Genomic DNA, 18,872 nt, shown 5'->3' with positions numbered 1-18,872 from the left:
TGAGCAGAACCAGGAAAACAATATCCACTAAGAGCAACAGAGTATAGATAAAACATGGAAAGAACTGATGCAAAGGGAAGTGAGCAGAACCAGGAAAACAATATCCACTAAGAGCAACAGAGTATAGATAAAACATGGAAAGAACTGATGCAAAGGGAAGTGAGCAGAACCAGGAAAACAATATCCACTAAGAGCAACAGAGTATAGATAAAACATGGAAAGAACTGATGCAAAGGGAAGTGAGCAGAACCAGGAAAACAATATCCACTAAGAGCAACAGAGTATAGATAAAACATGGAAAGAACTGATGCAAAGGGAAGTGAGCAGAACCAGGAAAACAATATCCACTAAGAGCAACAGAGTATAGATAAAACATGGAAAGAACTGATGCAAAGGGAAGTGAGCAGAACCAGGAAAACAATATCCACTAAGAGCAACAGAGTATAGATAAAACATGGAAAGAACTGATGCAAAGGGAAGTGAGCAGAACCAGGAAAACAATATCCACTAAGAGCAACAGAGTATAGATAAAACATGGAAAGAACTGATGCAAAGGGAAGTGAGCAGAACCAGGAAAACAATATCCACTAAGAGCAACAGAGTATAGATAAAACATGGAAAGAACTGATGCAAAGGGAAGTGAGCAGAACCAGACAGATAATTTATCCACTAAGAGCAACAGTGTAAAGATAAAACATGGAAAGAACTGATGCAAAGGGAAGTGAGCAGAACCAGGAAAACAATATCCACTAAGAGCAACAGAGTATAGATAAAACATGGAAAGAACTGATGCAAAGGGAAGTGAGCAGAACCAGACAGATAATTTATCCACTAAGAGCAACAGTGTAAAGATAAAACATGGAAAGAACTGATGCAAAGGGAAGTGAGCAGAACCAGGAAAACAATATCCACTAAGAGCAACAGAGTATAGATAAAACATGGAAAGAACTGATGCAAAGGGAAGTGAGCAGAACCAGACAGATAATTTATCCACTAAGAGCAACAGAGTAAAGATAAAACACTTGGAAAGAACTGATGCAAAGGGAAGTGAGCAGAACCAGACAGATAATTTATCCACTAAGAGCAACAGAGTATAGATAAAACATGGAAAGAACTGATGCAAAGGGAAGTGAGCAGAACCAGGAAAACAATTTATCCACTAAGAGCAACAGAGTATAGATAAAACATGGAAAGAACTGATGCAAAGGGAAGTGAGCAGAACCAGACAGATAATTTATCCACTAAGAGCAACAGAGTATAGATAAAACATGGAAAGAACTGATGCAAAGGGAAGTGAGCAGAACCAGACAGATAATTTATCCACTAAGAGCAACAGAGTATAGATAAAACATGGAAAGAACTGATGCAAAGGGAAGTGAGCAGAACCAGGAAAACAATTTATCCACTAAGAGCAACAGAGTATAGATAAAACATGGAAAGAACTGATGCAAAGGGAAGTGAGCAGAACCAGGAAAACAATATCCACTAAGAGCAACAGAGTATAGATAAAACATGGAAAGAACTGATGCAAAGGGAAGTGAGCAGAACCAGGAAAACAATATCCACTAAGAGCAACAGAGTATAGATAAAACATGGAAAGAACTGATGCAAAGGGAAGTGAGCAGAACCAGACAGATAATTTATCCACTAAGAGCAACAGAGTATAGATAAAACACTCAGAAAGACTTTGATACTCTAACATAGTGACCTGTTGAAATGGGGAAACGTCCTGCCCACCTGCTGCTAGAGAGGAGATAGGCAGAATGAAGCACTGGGTTGGGGGGCCATGGCCAAAGTGGGCATGGATTTGCTTGCCTATCCATGTTTGTAACCAGGGTTTTGTTTCTCGTTTTCTCGAGGGGAGAGAAAGCAGATCTTTGTTTGGGAATAAAATGTAACTTGAAAAATGAGGGAGCTGGATGAGATTATCCTGAAGATTCCTCCAAGCTCTAAATACCAGGGCCACCTCTAAGACTGGCAAGGAAGGTTAGGGCCACACGCCGGAGGGCAATGAATGCCAGGCTGAAAAGTTGGGGCTTTGTCCCTAGAGCCAGCGCTGCTGAGCAGAGGATTCTTGTTCGGAGACTCGGGTTTGGGGAAGACGATGCTGAGCCGGAGGGAAAGGCCTTCGTAAAAATGTGCCCCCCTGGCCACCCCCAAGCCTTCCCTCTTTCTTCATCCTGTCCCCACAGCTGCACAGCAGGAGGAGCTGACCCTGAGCCCAGCTGTTTCTCCTTAACAGCCTCCTCCTCCTCCTCCTCCAGCCCCTTCTCCCTCCTCCAAGCTACAGCTTCTGCCCAGCCCGGCCAAGTAACGTGATCTTGCTTTTGGCTGGTTTGCACACTGAAGTCTGTTCAGAGCAGCAGCTCGTGAGGCTGGAGGCTCAGCTCCCCGGGCCTGGACGGCAGGGGCCGCATCTCCCCCCAGCCTGGACCGGCCTGGCCCCAGCCCTGCCCATGCAGCCCAAGTGAGACCTTCCCCCCAGTTTTGGGCCAGAGATCGCCATGGGGCCTGGAGTGAACCCCCCAGCAGAACCTCCCGGGGGGACAGCCAGGATGCCCTCCTACCGAGCCCTCCTGGGCCTCCTCTGCCTCCTTCCTGCCCTGGCCCTGCTGCTGACGCTGAAGGACACGGCTGACCCCGAAGCGAGGGGGTCTCAGGTGAGGACGGAGGCCGTGCTGCCCGGCTGTCTCGTGTGTCCCTGTCTGTCTGTCCTGGCAGCCGGCCTGGGCTTTCTGCCACTGTCTCTGTCCCGTCTCCTCGGCTGTCTGGGCAGACGGCGTCCTGCGCCTGGCACACAGTAGGTGCAGAAGGGACGTGTGTTCAACCCTCACTCTCTCCAGGCTGTCTGTCTGTCTGTCTGTTGGACCAGGCGCCCAGATGGGTGGTTGGTGGGGGAGGGGAGGAGGGCGCGTTGGTGCTGGTGATTCTAGGGGAGAGGAATGTCCCCGGGCCGCCTCCTCTGATTCTGCTCTCTTTAAGGAAGACGTCAGCTTGCCGGGCCCCGACAGCCTCCGTGGAACCCAGGCCCCCCGAGAACGCTTGTTGCCCCCCAAAGCCCGCAGGAAGCGCTACACCATCACCCCATCCCGGCTTCACTGGGACCACTTCAACCTCACCTACAAGTACGATCTGAGGGTGGGGAAGGGTGGCAAGAAGGGCCGGGCCAGGGAAGGAGGCGCCCCCTGATCTGTCCCCCCTCCCCGCCCCAGGATCTTGTCCTATCCCCGAAACCTCATCAATCAGAGCGAGACCCGCAGGGGGCTGGGGGCTGCCTTCCGAATGTGGAGCAGCGTGTCCCCCTTCACCTTCAGGGAGGTGGCTCCCGCGCTGCCCAGCGACCTGAAGATAGGTGAGCATCTGTGCCGGAGGAGCCCCGGGGCGGGTGGGTGCCCGCTCAAAGACGGAGCCCTGGGTGCGGAGTCAGCAAGAGTTGGGTTTGAATCCTTTCTGCACTCCTGGAAAAGAAATCACTTAACCTCCTGGTGCCTCAGTTTCCTCATCTGTAAAACGGGGAGAATAACGCTAGGACTGCCCACCTCCTAGGCTCATCTCCGATGATGCTTTGCAAACCTTCAGTTGCTCTAGACATTCCCACTGTCGTTATTGCAGGGGTTATTCTCTCAAGAGTCAGGCTAGACGGGGTTCTAGGACAAGGTGCGAGTGTCCAGCTGACATTCCTCAGACTCTTGCACCCTTGGGCCAAGTGATTCCTTTTGGTAACTGGATAAAAGGATTGGGGTGTCGGTACCGTTACTGTAGTTTAAAGGACCCCCCGGTCTCCTGGACAAGAAAGCCGCAGGCGAGGCAAGCTTCAACTTGGGGTGAGGAAACTGAGGGGGAGCCCTCTGGGCTCCCACGCTCGCCCCCATCTCAGCTGGCCCCTGGTCCTCAGGCTTCTATCCCATCAACCACACGGACTGCCTGCGCTCAGTGGTCCACAGGTGCTTCGACGGGACCACGGGGGAGCTGGCCCATGCCTTCTTCCCCCCCAATGGGGAGATCCACTTTGACGACAGTGAATACTGGATTGTGGGAGAGACGCGCTTCAGCTGGAAGAAAGGTGAGCCCCTTTCCTGTCCCCTGAGCCCTCCTCTCTCCCGCCTCCCATGCTCCATCCCTCCGTCTCCAGGCATCTCTTTATCCCTCCCCCGTGCGTTCCCACGCTCTTTCTAGCGGACCCTCATCCCTCCATCCCTCCCCTCCTGGGCCCCTGCCCCCACCCCAGCCTCCCCGCTAGGGCTCACATTCCATGGGGCCGATGTCACCGACTCAGCTATGAGGAACCCACCATCAGCTTCCCTGTGGTCAGGCCAGAGGCCGCGGGAGTGGGAGCGCCTGCCCCTTGGCGCCCCAGCCCCAGCAGAGCTGCCTCTGCTGCCTCAGAGCGGGGTGCTCATCACCAGACTGTCTGTGGGGCCCCGTCCTGGGGGACCCCCAGAATAAGGGAACCCAGAGCTAGCCAAGCTGGCAAGAAGGAGTTTGGGGCTTTGCTTGGATCCCCTGAGAAGCCCCTCATCACCCACTGCACCCAGACCTTTCCTTAAGTGCACAGAACAGACAGCGGCTCAGAGCAAACATGTGTGGTCACGCGTGTGCAGGACCAACACACATGTACACACCAGGCTTGCATATGGCATGGACACACATGTTCAGGTCTGCTACATGTATGGGGCTGGTCTGTATGTCGAGGACACACAGAGACAAGAGAGATGCCTGCTCATGACTGTGTGTATGGTCTCAACCCCCCAAACACACACACACACACACGTGTGTGTGCAACATATGCTTGTATTGGGGGCAGTCAGACAGACAACTAACGGGGAACCCAGAGGAGCCTGGCTGGAAGGAGAGGAAAGGACTTGCGGCAGGTAAAACCAGCAGTTCGGCTTCGATGGTTCTGGGAAAGATTCCGAAAGGAAAATGATTCCAGGAGCTGTTGGAGGGAAGAGCGAGCAATCACAGAGCTGGCGTCAGAGCAGGGGGTGCTCAGCTTTAAACCCAGATTTGAAGGGAGGCCGGGCAGCCCAAGGGAAGGAGGCAGGAGGCAGAGTTAGGGGAGGTGGAAGCTGGGGAGGAGAACGGTCTTGTGCAGGGAATCTCAGCCCAGGGTTAATATTTTTTAAAAATAATTTGATAACCATATAATTATAATTGATTTCCTTTGAAATCCCATGTATTTTATACATTTTAAAAGATTCCTTTAAGAGCGAAGGAGTCCATAGGCTTCAGTGCCAAAGGAGTCCATGGCACAAACAGAACAAGAACCCCTTCCTAGAGAGATCTTTGAGCAAGAACCTAAAAGAGTAAGCTACTTCATTCAATCATTCTTCTTTCCATCCATCCATCCATCCATCCATCCATCCATCCATCCATCCATCCATCCATCCATCCATCCATTTATTCATCTACTCATCCATCCGTTTGCTCATCCAGTCAGCCAGCTATTCACCAATCTATCCATCTATTTCCCCACCCACCCATCCATCTCTTCATCCATTCATCTATCTATCCATCCATTCAGCCATCCATCTGTTTACATGGTCAAGAAGACATTCGCCCATCCATTGGTCTATTCATCCAGTCATTCATTCACCCATTTGTCCATCTTCCTATCCACCCATTCATCCATCTCTTCATCCATTCATCTATCTATCCATCCATTCAGCCATCCATCTGTTTACATGGTCAAGAAGACATTCGCCCATCCATTGCTCTATTCATCCAGTCATTCATCCACCCATTCATCCATCTCTTCATCCATTCATCCTTCTCTTCATCCATTCATCTACCTATCCATCCATCCATCAGTTTATATGGTCAAGAAGACATTCGCCCATCCATTGGTCTATTCATCCAGTCATTCATCCACCCATTTGTCCATCTTCCTATCTACCCATTCATCCATCTCTTCATCCATTCATCCTTCTCTTCATCCATTCATCTACCTATCCATCCACTCAGCCATCCATCAGTTTATATGGTCAAGAAGACATCCACCCATCTGTCCATCTGTCTGTCTACGCATGTCTCCATCTCTTCATCTATCTATCTATCCATCCACTCATCCATCCACCCATCAGTCCATCTGTTCAGGCAGTTCTTCACCCACCTGTCCATGGAACCGTCCATCATTTACTTAACATGCATTAATATCTCCTAAGCACAGAATTCTATGCTAGGCATCGGAGGTCCAAAGTTTAGCTAAGCCACAGTCCCTACCCTTAGAGAACTTCTGGGCTCCTGAGTCGCTGAGACCCAGCTCCTGGTGTTCACAAGACACGTTTATTAAGCACCTGCTGGATCCACAGCACTTCTAGGAACACCATCTTCTAGGCTCAAGATAGGTACCACAAAGCAAATACTGTGGAATCTCAGCTCGAGGAGAGATGCCCGGAAGAAGGTGGTGGGGGCAGATTAGGAAAGGGTCAGAGGTCATTCGGTGCAGGGGTTTTTAACATTCTTAGGCATCACAGAGCTCTTTGGCAGTCTAGGGAACTCTCCATAGCACCCAAAACAACTAACCAACCTCACCTCCTGTCTTAGAATCAATACTAAGTATTGGTGGTTAGACAGAAGAGTGGTGAGGACTAGGGAATTTGTGTTGAGTGACTTGCCCAGGGTCACACACAGTGAGGAAGTGTCTGAGGTCAGATTTGAATCCAGGACCTCCCATCTCTAGGTCTGGCCCTCAATCCATTGAGCCCCTCCTATGCAACATTTTAAAATGCATAAGATAAAATACAAAGGGTTACAAAGATAATTAGTAATATTGACATATGCTTTTAAAAATCAGCTTAAAGACTACCCTTGATCAAATTCAGCTCCCTTATTTTCCAGAGGAGGAAATTGAGATCTAGAGAAAAATGACTTGCCCAAGGTCATATAGGTGGTAAGTAGCAGAGCTAGGATGTGGACGGGAGATCTTCTGATTTCCAATCTAAGACTTTTTCTATACCTTTGGCTTTGAAGGACGAGTAGGCAAGGATATTGTAGACCCAGGGAATGATGTAAGTAAGCAAAGGTGAGGAGGTAGAAAAGCACATGTTCCAGGGAAGAGTAGAAATCTGCCTTAGATTGAAAGCTGGAGGAGGAGAAAGAGGAAGAGGAGAAAATGGTGATGATGATGATGATGATGGGGTGAAGTTAGGTTGGAGTCAGGCTCTGAAGGTTTCATGCCTGGCTGAGTCTGAACTTTATCTGAGGCACTGGGGAGCCATAGAATGTCCTGAGTTGCTCTTTATGAAAATGACCAGGGTGGCTTTTGCTGGCCAAGGTGGGGATGACAGGTGAGTTCATGAGGTTGGTGTCTGCCGACATCTCTCTGGGCAGAGACAGCAATACCTGGGCTGGAATAAGGGTTCTGGAGGTTCTGAGGATCTCGTCCTTTCCTTTTCCCATTCACAGGTGTCTGGCTCACTGACCTGGTCCACATTGCTGCTCATGAGATTGGCCACGCTCTTGGTCTTATGCACTCGCTGAACCCAAACGCCCTGATGCACATTAACGCCACCCTGACTGGGAAAAAGGTGATCTCACAGGATGAGATGTGGGGCATGCATCGGCTCTATGGTGAGTACATCAGCCTGTCTGGTGACCTTGGGCAAGTCTCTTCCCTTTCTTGGGCCTGGCTCTTTGAGGGGAACTCGGTGATCCCCAAGGATCCAGACCAGCACAGTTCGCAATAACCAGTGCCTCCAGGCCTCCCTTGGCCTCGTTTTCTCTCTTGCGCTTTCCAGCTCCACCTCTCCTGGCTGGGCATCTGACTCTCTGGGCCTCCAATTTTCCACGTCTTGGCAGAGACGAGATGATTCCCATTCAGAGAGCCTGTTCCCCCTCTGGGGAGAGTGGGAGGGTTAGAGGCAGCAGCTCCAAGGCTCCTCTCCTCTGCAGATCTGGTATTTCACAGGATGACAGAAGTCTCAAACCCTGACCCTAACCCTAACTTCATGGTGGGGGCCCAGAGCCCGCGGGCCTTCAGCCCTGTACTCTAGCCTGGGCGTACCTGGCTCTGGGTTCAATCTAGGCTCTGCCTGGCCCTGGTGCTCCTGGCCCTCAGTCCAAAGTCCTGAATTTTTCCTGGCCCCTGTGAACCGAGTCTGTGTGCTCAGTTTTAGCTTACTTGGCTCCTGCCTGGAGAGGAGAAGAGGACAGGAGGGGACAAGAGGACAGGGGAGGGAGCGATGGTTCTGGCCAGCTACGGTACACCCAGTTCTGTCTAGTCCCTGGATATCCCTAGTCTCCTCTCCAAACTGCCTTCTCTTCCTCTCTTTCTCCTCCTTCCATTTATGCCATACGGCTTTTCCCCTATCCTTGTCTCTTCCATTAGAATGTAAGCTCCTTGTGGGTAGGGCTTGATCCATCTCTTTGTGCTCCATCACTGGAGCCCCGCACAGTTCCTGGGAGGTGCTTAATAAAGGCCAATCGATGGATGGATTGATTTCTGACCCTGTGTCCCCAACCCCAATGCTGTGTCTGGTCCCTGCCCCAATGAATGCTGGCTCTTCCTGGCCCCCATTTCTAACTCTTAAGACCCATCTTAGAGTGTCTGCTCCCCCAGCCCTGCTCCGCCCATCTGTGGCCCCAGCTATTCCTCCCTCATTTTGTTGTTCCTGTGCTGTCTGCTTTTCTGACTGGTTCACTCCCAGGTATCCCCGGGGCCCTTGCACCCTCTGGCAGGGCTCCTGCCCCTGAGTTGGCTGCTCTCCTTTTGTCTAGGTTGCCTGGACAGGCTGTCTGTGTGTCCATCCTGGGCTCGGAGGGGCTTCTGTGACACCCGCCAGAAGTTCATGAAGAAGCTCTGCCCCCACAGCTGTGATTTCTGCTATGGTAACTATGGCTGAGCTGAGCCAAGCAGGCAGGGGGTCCTGGAGAGGTAGGGGGCAAGGGGAGATGGAGCTCTGTAGGTCTACCTCTTAGCAAGGAAGGAAGAAGGGAAGAGAGGAAGAAAGGAGGAAAGGAAGACAGAAGAAAGGAGGGAAGAATGAAGGGGAGGAAGGAAGGAGGGAAGAAAGGAAAGAAAGAGGGAAGAGAGGTAGAGAAAAGGAGGAAAGGAGAGGGACAGAGGAAGGAAGAAGGGATGGAAAGATGGGGAGAGAGGAAGGAAAGGATGGAGGAAGGAGGGAAGAAGAAAGAATGGGAAGGAAAGAAGAGGGAGGAAGGAAGCCAGCATTTATTATGTCCCCAGTATGTGCCAGACACTATGATGGGCAGTTTACAAATATCTCATTTGATCTCACAACCCTGGAAGATAATTACTATTCTGATTTTACAAAAAAGGAAACTGAGACAAATAGCAGTTAAAACACTTGCCCAGGGTCACACAGCTACTTAAATGTCCGAGGTCATTTTTGAACTTGGTTCTTCCTGATTCCAGGCCTGGGGCTCCCTTTGCACCCCCCAACTTCCCCCAGACAGTGACCTAATTGCATCTAGGGGATGCTGTATCTGGGTACTTCAGGGCCTTGTCATCTCTTCCTGGCTTTTGCAGGGCACCACTCACCTCCTGGGTTTGGCCCCTCTCTATAGGGTTTGACAGGGCCCTCCTTGTGCCCCCATTGGGTAAAGGGTCTTTGGCTCCTCTGGAGCACCCTGGCAGTTAGGGGGGATGGCAGTGGTCCCCACTGAAGTACCGGCAAGGGCTAGGGCCAGGCCCTCTGGGCACTGGGGATCCCTCCATTGAGCCATGCCTCCCTAGCCTCTGGCCATTGGATTTTCCCTGTCCTGGCTCTGGGTGCACTTCTGGATCACTTCCTAAATGGCTGAGCAGGGCAAGGCCTTGATGCTGGAGGTCTGAGGGGTGGGAGGACTTCCTGGAGCAGTCCTGTGGTGATAAACTCAAAAGACCCTCTGGGAGCCTTTATCCCGGCTCTGAACATCCCCGTCTCTTGTCTCCTGGGCAGAGTTCCCTTTCCCTACTGTGGCAGCCACCCCGCCGCCCCCCCGGACCAAAACCAAGCTGGTGGCTGAAGGCAGAAACGTCACCTTCCGCTGTGGCCAGAAGATTGTTCATAAGAAAGGCAAAGTCTAGTGAGTGGCTGGCGGTGGGAGAGTGCTGGGGGGCAGGGGGAAGGCCTAGGGGGTCGAGCTGGGTTTGGGAATACAGATGGACCCAGAAGGAAGGTTCCGAGTTCTAGTTCTGACTCCAAGTCCCTTCCCAAGTTTCTTCTGTGAAATGGAAACAAGGATGCCTGCCCCGCCTGGCTGCTCCATCCCTAAAGCATGTCACAGGAGAGCTGGACCCCCTCCCCCCACCGCCCGACTGTCATGTCCTTGCTGGGAAGCAGCAGGGCATTGAGGCTCCAGTCAGGAAGGCCCGAGTTCGAGTCCCCTCTATGCCCCAGGTGGGGCTTTAGGCTCCTGGAAAAGGTTCCTTCCCTTGTGGGGGGGTGATCCATGCTGGAGGCCAGCCTCCCCTGAGGACGCCCCTCTCTCGCCCCTCCGCCCAGCTGGTACAAGGACCGGGAGCTCTTGGAGTACTCATACCCGGGGTACCTGGACCTGAACGAGGGCCACATGAGCATCATCGTCAACGCCATCAACGAGGGCACCTACACGTGTGTGGTCAAGAAGCGCGATCGAGTCCTCACCACGTACTCGTGGCGCATCCGGGTGAATTACTGACAGTCCCGGGAGGCCGAGTCCTGGCTGGCCCTCTTCTCCGCCCCCCGCTTCCTCTCCCAGTGCACTGGGGGGCCCGGAGCCCGGCATCTGGCTGATAAAGCATTTTACCTGTGCTCGGTCTCCTGCCTCCCCTTTGTGGGGCTGACACGGGGAGAGCCCGGGCAGAGGGTTCCAGGATCGGCTCTGGGCTTGTCAGTGACAGGGTGTGGAGGGGGCTGGAGGACTCTTCAAGGGAAAGGAAAGCCCTAATGCAATGTCCTAAGAGGCTGGGGGTCCCTCCCGGCCCCAGGGACCCTCCTTTGTCTGGGCTGCCCCGAACACGGGGGCCTTCTCCGTGGCGGCTGCTGCAGGCCTCAGCTCCCTCCTGAAGGCCCTCCCCTGACTTTCCCAACAAGGCAAAGCGGGCTCCTTCCCATCAGAGGGAGGGCCTGCCGAATGCAGTGCCACGTGGAAGCCTTTGGAGGGCCGCCGCAGGGGAAGGGGGGAAGCGGCGAAGGCCCTCCCAGGGCTCCCCTGCATTCTTGGCGAGTGCTGGCATCTGCTGGGCCGTCCCGGGTTTGACTGAAAACATCTGGCTTCTATCAGCGTGTCCTGGCTCCCCGGGCGTTATTTTCTGAGGCGGGCCTCAGGCGCTCCCCAACCCATCCACAGGAAGAGACCAGAGAATGGTTGGAACTGGGGGGGCGCCCGGGGGAAAGGCCTGGAGCCGGCTCCTCCTCCTCCTCCTCCTTAGCACCGCCCCAAGCCCAGCAGCAGGGAGAGAGAAGTCAGAGCCAGGCCAGATGTTTTCCTCCAAGAATATTTTACTATATTTTAAAATTTGTCAATCTCAATATACAAAAACGTCACTGTGGCTAAGTTTGCGTGAATGTCCAACTTTGTACAGAATCTGGTAACGGGACCAAAGCTCGTCGCCCTGCTCCCGGGGAGCGGGTGTCGTGGTTCACCTAGAAAACCGGGCTCGAGAGTATAAAACAGGACGTCGAGGCGACGGGCACTGAGCTGGGGAGAGCTGGGAGCTGGGAGCCCCGACAGGGATCACATATGCTTTAATGCATTTCAACAACCACCAGCTTCCATCCAAAGCTGCCATCCAAACTGGCTGCGGTGGCCCGAGGACCCCCGGCTCCCCCAGCAGCATGGCTGGCTTCGTGCTGAGGGCGTCCCGGTGAAAAGCAGACGCCCCCCTGCACCCCTGCCCCTTGCAGGACGGCCCAGCGGCCCAAGGAAATGCCAGCTTGACAAGAAAGCTGGACCTCGGATTCTACAAATTCACAAGCCCAAAGAAGACAAAAGGTAAAAAAACCAAACAGAGAACAAAACACCCAAGTTCCCAGAATGCAGCTTGGGCTCCTCTGGATGTCCCGTCCTCTTAGCCCTCTGGGCCGGGCCGCAGGGCGTCCACGCAGGGCAGGGAAAGGCCTGCCCCCGGCCCGTCCGCACCACACGTCCACACGTGCTCACAGCCAGGCCAGGTGGCGGCTCTGCCAGGGTTTCCTCTGCTCCGTGGCCTGGCGGGAGGTTAAAACTTGAGGCTGAAGCCCGGGCCAGCGGCGGACGCCCCCTGATTGGTGGTGGTGAGATGGAAGCCGGTGTCCTTGAGGTCATCGTCGCCCTGGGAAAGTCAAGAACCCGAGTGAGTGCCGCGGCCAGGTCGGAGGCCAGCAGACGGCCCCCCTGCTCTCTGCTCGGGCTTGCCCCGACCCCTTACCAGCTGGCTGTACCCAAGTCCTCCCTCGGGAGGGCGGGGGCTGGTGCCGCGCTTCACCCTCTGCTGCTCGCTCTTGGCCGGCCACGTGGGGAACATGGAAGGGTCGATGGGAAGGGGGGTTTCTCGGAAGTACTCGTGCTTCAAGCCGTCTTCTGCATTGATCCTCCGGCCAGGATAGTAGGTCAGGAACCTGAAAGTGAAGATGCAGGACAGGAGGGGCCTGACGTCAGAGCTCGGGCGCAGAGAACGCACCTAGGGCCAGAGCCGAGGTGCCCGTGGAGAAGGCGATTTACTTCCAAGCCCCCACCGGCCAGGTCAGTCAGCCAAGTGGTCAGTGCTCAGGGCTCCCACGTCAGGGCCCCAGGCTGGCCCTCGGGGAAGCACTGGGGCACACCGGTAACAGGGAGAAGGCCACAGACCGTGCAACAAATGGGCATTGCTGCCTGGGGGGAGGGGAGGCCGAGGAAGAGCTCCGAGAGGCCCATCAGTCAGGAGCTGCCCAACGCTGACAAGAGAGCTCTAAAGGCATGTCTGGAGAGAGCGCCCGCCCAGCGCCTTTCCCCTGGCAGCGGCCCTCAGGTCAAGGGCTGGGACAATGCTCAGAGGCCGCGTGGGCTGGCTGAGGCTAACGGCCTCCTTTTGAGAAGAAACCACTTCACCAAACTGTTTAGCACGGGGAGAGGAGCGTGATGGGACGAAGGGCATCCATCAGCTAAAAAGGAAGCAGCAGGACGTGCAGGGGACGGTGGGCAGAGATGGGGTGAAATGGGGGTGAGCGGCGGCCACCGCTCCCTGTCCAGCCCGAGCCCACGGGGGCGCCCCCGGCCTCCCTGCCCGCCGGCTCCTGGCCTCGGTGGGGTCAGACACACTTGGAGCCTCTCTTTCCCTGTGTGAGGGAGAGCGGGTCTCGGGCCCTCAGCTGCCCCGGCAATGGGTACTTACTTGTTCATCAGGTCAAAGCCCTGGTCAGACAGGAGGGCCCCAAATCTTTTCCGCAAATTATTATAGGGATATTCTGTAAAAGTCATCTTCTTCACCGCCGGAAGCTCGCTGTACCCGGGCCAAATCTTCTCACTAGGAGTTCCCAAGTCCTGCCAAGACAAGGATTTCTCCACCTCACTCCCTCTCCCCAGGGAGGGGGTCCGGTCTGCCCTCAAACATCAGATCCGAGGGGGCGAAGGCCCCAGCCCGGGGATGGGCCGGACGTCCAGCACAGCTCTGGCTCCCAGCCGCCCGGCCAGGCTGGCCTGGGACGCCGGGTGAGCGCCCTGGTGTCCTCGAATCATTTGTACAAGGAGGGACTAGAGATGAAGCTCCAGCCTGGCAAGAGGATTCCAGGGGTCAGAGAACGGCAGAAATAGGTTCTCATCACCCCTGCACCTGCCTGTGCAAGGCAGCAAACACCCCCTCAGGCTAGTGGGGGAAGAGCAAGGCCACCTCCATCTGGAAGGGGAGCCCAGCCTCTCGGCTCAGGACTCCTATCTAGTGAGGGGACACTTACAGAAACTGAGCATTCTTCCCGAGGCAGGGGTAGGGGTGGGGGTGGGGATAGTCAGAGCCCTATAAATGCGTCACCTTAAAGACTTTGTTGATCTGGTCGATCTCTGACTTCCCTGGAAATAGGGGCTTCTGAGTTAACAGCTCTCCAAATATACAGCCCACTGACCACATGTCTATCGCCGTGGAATATTCCTGAAAGTCCAGACAGAGGTCAATGAGGAGGAGATCAGAGCAGGACAATCCAAGCAAGCTGAAAAGGGTGAGCGAGGAAGGGGAGGAACCTGACCGCCGCTAGCTGCCTGCTCTGGCCTAGGGCCAAATCTCAACCGGCAAAGGCGCCCTCGAGTTCCAGGCTCAGAACCTGAACGAAGAGCGATTTACCAGAAGCTAAAGGGCCCAAGAGTCTTCCAGACACCTTTCGGGAAGATGAACAGGGTCCCAGACAGCCCACAAGGGGAGGGGGCCGGGGGGGGGGGGGGGGCCGATACCTTTGCTCCTAGTAACAACTCTGGGGCCCGGTACCACAAGGTCACCACCACCGGCGTGTAAGCTTTCAGGGGGGAGCCGTATTCTCTGGCCAGCCCAAAATCGCCAACCTGAAAGGAGAACAGAGAACACTGCAGGGGACCGAGCCTTCCCTACGAGAATCCCCCCCCCATCTCCAGTCGCATCACTGGAGGGGAGGGAGATGGAGAAGGCATCAGAGCAGAATCAACACACGAGGAAAGTCAAGACCTTTAGAGGGGCTTCTGTCAGAGCCTACAGAGGGGGGACACGTCTCTGGAAACCCAATCTTCCTGCCCTGGGCGACTACTTAATCGCACCTTACAGAGTGCTTTAAGGCAGGCCCAGCACTTTATCAGTATGATCGCACAGGATGCCCACAGTGTCCTGGCAGGTCAGAGTACCTAAGGTCTTCCTGACTCCAGGCCCAGCTAATGCTCACAGACTATTACAGTGAAAACATTTCTTCCTAATGAGGGTCTGCCTTAATAGCCAAGGAACAGGGTAAAAGGCACCTTAAAATCTGGTTCTTGGCCATTTCTCCCAGGGGGTGCCCAGGGCAGGGACAGTTGTGCTGCTGGCTGAGAGCAAGGAGCAGGTGGGAAGGGGCCTCAGAGGAGAGCTTGTCCAAGCCCGTGGCATTCTGTCAAGGTGGGATCTGCCGCTCCCAATGAGGCCCCGACTCTAAGTCCATGGCCCCTGACTCCTGTTTTCTCTTACTTTTAAAATGCCCGCATGACTGAGCAGCAGGTTGGAAGTCTTTAGGTCCCGGTGAAGGATCCAATTGTCATGAAGGTGCTTCACCCCCCTCAGGAGCTGGATCATCAGCGTCTTCACTTCCCCTAGGGGCAACAACAGAGAAGTCCTCGGGTTCCTGCATGGGGTCAGGCCTCCAAGGGAAGCCCCAACGTGGCAAGACCCTCCTCCCATTTTCAGGGGACCAAGACAGTGCCAAGCTCTGGCCCTGTCCTGGCTATGGCTCTAAGCCAGGGGCCTGGGAAGTGAGGGATACCAGTACACACCCCACAGTTCTGTTGGGTGGATGGTGGTGTGGGCACAGGTGCCCCAGATGGGAGCAGGGGATGTACCTGGCAGGAAGGGCTGCTTCATGGTCTCCATGAGGCTCTTGAGGTCATGCTCCACATAATTCATCACGATGTAGATTTTGTCCATGTTGCTGCCCACCACGATCTCCTAGAAAGCAAACCCCAAGGGATTAATCTGGGAGCAGGCCAAGAAAAGAGACACGTGTGACTCCAAGCACTCCTAGGACTCCCTCACTCCCTCTGCCAGAACCTGGATCACCCTGCAGGCACCGACTAAGAACGGCATGAGCAGAGCTGACAATCCAAACCTCTCCTTTTACAGATGAGGAAACTAAAGTGGAAAAGATAAGGGATTTGCTCAGGTTATACGACGACTGTCTGAGGTAGGATCCGAATTTTTCAAGTTCAGCATCCTGTCCAGGTCCTAACAGACTGCACTAATTCAGGTCCCTTTGATTCAGAGTTTGGGGTTATTCTGAAGGAACAGATTGAAACTGATCCCCCCCTCCCCCCAGGATCAATTCTTCCTTTCTGCTTTAGTATCAATTCTAAGACAGAAGAATGGCAAGGACTATACAACTGGGGTTAAGTAAGTTGCCCAAGGTCCCACAGTTAAAGGACTGTTTGAGTCCAAATTTGAACCTAGATCTCCTGACTCCAGGCCTAGCATTCTAACCATTGCACTACCTCACTACTCCTGAAGTTGACCTTTGCATTAGTGAAGAAAAGTATTTCTAAACAAATTAAGAGAGCAAACAGGATGAATGGTGTGACACTAAACTACTTAAGGGACTGGGTTAGCATATGAATAACACGGACCATTCAAACCTGGCAAGACCCTGACTGGGCACCACTGGGCCCCCTAGTCACATGACCAGATGTTCTGGAGGGGAATAAGACTCCGTTATGAGATAATACACTGACTCAATCACCAAGTGCTTGTGGAGCCTTACCTGGGCTGGCTCTGTAAGGCACTTTGCAGAATGTATGAAATGGCAGAGGATTACTTTTTATTTGCCCCCTTAGAAGATCAATACAGAATGACTCTAACAAGCTCTGGATGGAGGGCCTGTATCACAACTGTGATGAGGGATCTGTCTCCACTGGGCTCATCATTTGGTCAGGTGAAAGGGATTAATGACATCATAAGGCCACTGTTTTCAGGTGAATGTAACATTATAGCAAGCACAGGGTGAAGAGAGAAGAATTAGAATGGCCTCTATCTCTGCTGCCTTTGTTTTAAAAATACAGAAGAAAATAGAGGCCTGGCAAAGGTTTCTGTTGGAGAGTCTTACATGACATTTTGGGTTTCCTGGCAGAGATACTGGAGAGGTTTGTCACTGTCTTCTCTAGCTCAGTGCAGAGTAAGCCCTTCACCAAACCCAACAATCCCATGGTGTGGGGGTGGGGAGAGGCAGGAGTGAGGTGCCATTGCCCCGCCATGATGTGAAGCTCACCCGGACAGTGACGATGTTTGGGTGCTGAGCTTTCAAGATGGTGTTGATCTCCCTGAGGGAGGTGATCGGGAAGCCTTCTTTCTCCTTTTCCATTTTCAACCGCTTCAGAGCCACAATTTCATCTGGAAAGAAAACATTTTAAAGATAGGAACTAAAGAAAGAGAGCCTTAGAATCCTGAGTGAACAACACCTGTACTATGGGCCCCCTTTCCCAGCAGCAGCCTAGGGCAGTGACGGTGAACCTATGGCACAGGTGCCAAAGATGGCACACAGAGCACTCTCTGTGGTCACAAGTATCCCACCCCACCCCAGTGTTACCAGAAAGGGAGAGGAAGTCGGTGGAGCTGCTCCCTTCCCCCTCTCCACCATGCCTGATGACATTTGTTCACAGTACCCCATCCCTTTACCCAGCAACCCAATGGGAGCACTTTCTCCCTCTCCTATGTAGGGTAAAGGGAGGGGGGGAGGGGGACAGGGCATGCAGTTGGGGTGGGGGATGGGCATGGCACACAGTCTCTAAAAGGCTCACCATCACTGGCCTAGGACAGTCTGGCCCCAGATCTGGAGCCCTGGGTTCAACTCCTGACTCAGGACCACCCCCCCCTTTCTGGGCCTCAGTCTCTGTCCTGTACATTAGTCACTGCAGCCTAATAAACCTGCAGGAAGGTTGTAAGATCACATCTGTAAAGTTCTTTGCAAAACCTAAAGCATTTTGCAATTTTAGCTCTGGCAGTTTTTAAGACAGAAGAGCAAGATTTCTATGAAGAGAAAGAAATCTACACTCCCTCCTCCTCCCATAGTAGTACCAAGGTCAGTGTCTCCAATCTGTGGCTTCTCTTTTGCCCATGTGGACAGACTCCACCTGACCTCCACCTGCTTCTCTTCCGAACCTCTCTAAGAGAAACAGTGCATCAGCTGCACATCTTCTGGGGGCCATGAAACCAGCAAAAATGCATGAAAAGTTCCAGGAGGCACTTAGTCTAGCCCCTGATCCTACCAATGGCTGAGAGCATTCTTCTCTTTCTCTAAGATGCAGCTCAATCACTATCTCCTTCAAGCTTTTGCTAACCTACCCCTAGCTGTTTGAGCCTTCTGATTCCTGGTCAAGCCATTCATCCTCTTCCTGCCTTAGTGCCCCCATCTGTAAAATGGTGAGAATAGCCCCTATTTCCCAGAGTTGTTTGAGATCAAATGAGATAACTGAGTTAAAGTTCTGTTATACCTTAAATAAAAGCTCGGTATACTTTAAAGCACTTTGCAAGCAAAATGCTTCCCAAACTAACCTTGTATTAAAAAAAAAATCCTGAACTTAGCAACAAAAACAAGCATTTGCATGTACACTGAATGGAAAAGGAGGCTCAGCTACAACACTGTGGACCTCTACAATGCCCAGGGAAGCTTCTTTTACGGGAGAGAACAAGGGTGCTATGGACTTTGAAGGTAGATGAACTGGCCTGTGTGAAAGGCCCTCTGCCTCACCTTTTGTTCTCTTCAGGGGATTTGAAAAAAACAAACAAACCCAAAACTTTTACCTTCTGTCTTAGTTACAATTCTAAGGCAGAAAAGCAATAATCAGTCTTCTTGGGGGTTAGGTGACTTGCTCAGGGTCCCACAGCAAGGACATGTCTAAGGCCAGATTTGAACTCAGGACCTCCCGACTCCAGGCCTGGTACTCTTTGCCACCTAGCTGACCTCTTCTGTGCATTTTAAAAACTGTTTCAGAGATCCTCTTTCTTTCTCTTCCTTTTTCAAACAGCCTTGTCTTTAGCTATTTTATATTAAATTTAATTTTATGGACTTGTCCCCTTTATATCAAGATGGAATTGTTTCAATTATTGTCTTATATCCTTAGGAATTGGTGTGCCCAGCACGGGAAGGCATTTAATAAATGCTTGGTGCTGAATGACAGACTCATTGGTGGGCCCTGACAAATGAGGATGAGTCCCTTGGCAGAAACATTAACTTATCTTGTCCTCGAATGGCTAATTCAAGGCCAAAGCGGTATAATCTAAAGAGCTGACTTTTAATGAC

At 52.8% G+C, this 18,872-nt stretch overlaps 2 protein-coding genes across 10 annotated transcripts in view; one reads left to right on the top strand and one right to left on the bottom strand.

Annotated features, from left to right (window-relative positions):
* Positions 1-2,300: 2,300 nt before the first annotated feature.
* On the top strand, positions 2,301-10,736 carry MMP23B (matrix metallopeptidase 23B). Of its 2 annotated transcripts, none has more exons than XM_056796029.1 (8): positions 2,301-2,660; positions 2,983-3,125; positions 3,213-3,352; positions 3,935-4,063; positions 7,408-7,572; positions 8,719-8,829; positions 9,903-10,029; positions 10,449-10,736. In XM_056796029.1, the coding sequence occupies exons 1-8, from the start codon at positions 2,505-2,507 to the stop codon at positions 10,621-10,623; spliced, it is 1,146 nt and encodes a 381-aa protein (XP_056652007.1). In that variant the 5' UTR covers positions 2,301-2,504; the 3' UTR covers positions 10,624-10,736. The 2 variants fall into 2 exon arrangements, with proteins under 2 accessions (XP_056652007.1, XP_007481153.1); XM_007481091.3 differs by having other exon boundaries at positions 2,304-2,660; positions 3,896-4,063.
* A 672-nt stretch (positions 10,737-11,408) lies between these two features.
* The window catches only part of LOC100010569 (cyclin-dependent kinase 11B), a 43,726-nt gene continuing 36,262 nt past the window's right edge, over positions 11,409-18,872 (bottom strand). For all 8 annotated transcript variants that reach the window (XM_007481087.3, XM_056796023.1, XM_056796022.1 and 5 more), the window contains exons 13-20: positions 16,842-16,963; positions 15,427-15,532; positions 15,059-15,180; positions 14,323-14,430; positions 13,910-14,026; positions 13,277-13,425; positions 12,335-12,524; positions 11,409-12,238 (exon numbers count right to left, since the gene is read on the bottom strand). In XM_007481087.3, the coding sequence (XP_007481149.1) occupies positions 12,146-12,238; positions 12,335-12,524; positions 13,277-13,425; positions 13,910-14,026; positions 14,323-14,430; positions 15,059-15,180; positions 15,427-15,532; positions 16,842-16,963 (1,007 nt within the window). In that variant the 3' untranslated portion in view covers positions 11,409-12,145. The remainder of the gene's footprint in view (positions 12,239-12,334; positions 12,525-13,276; positions 13,426-13,909; positions 14,027-14,322; positions 14,431-15,058; positions 15,181-15,426; positions 15,533-16,841; positions 16,964-18,872) is intronic.

This window comes from Monodelphis domestica, chromosome 4 (genome assembly GCF_027887165.1).
Source record: "Monodelphis domestica isolate mMonDom1 chromosome 4, mMonDom1.pri, whole genome shotgun sequence".
Classification (NCBI taxonomy): domain Eukaryota; kingdom Metazoa; phylum Chordata; class Mammalia; order Didelphimorphia; family Didelphidae; genus Monodelphis; species Monodelphis domestica.
The sequence above is the reverse complement of the archived record's forward strand: the minus strand, read 5'-3'. Positions and strand labels throughout refer to the sequence as shown.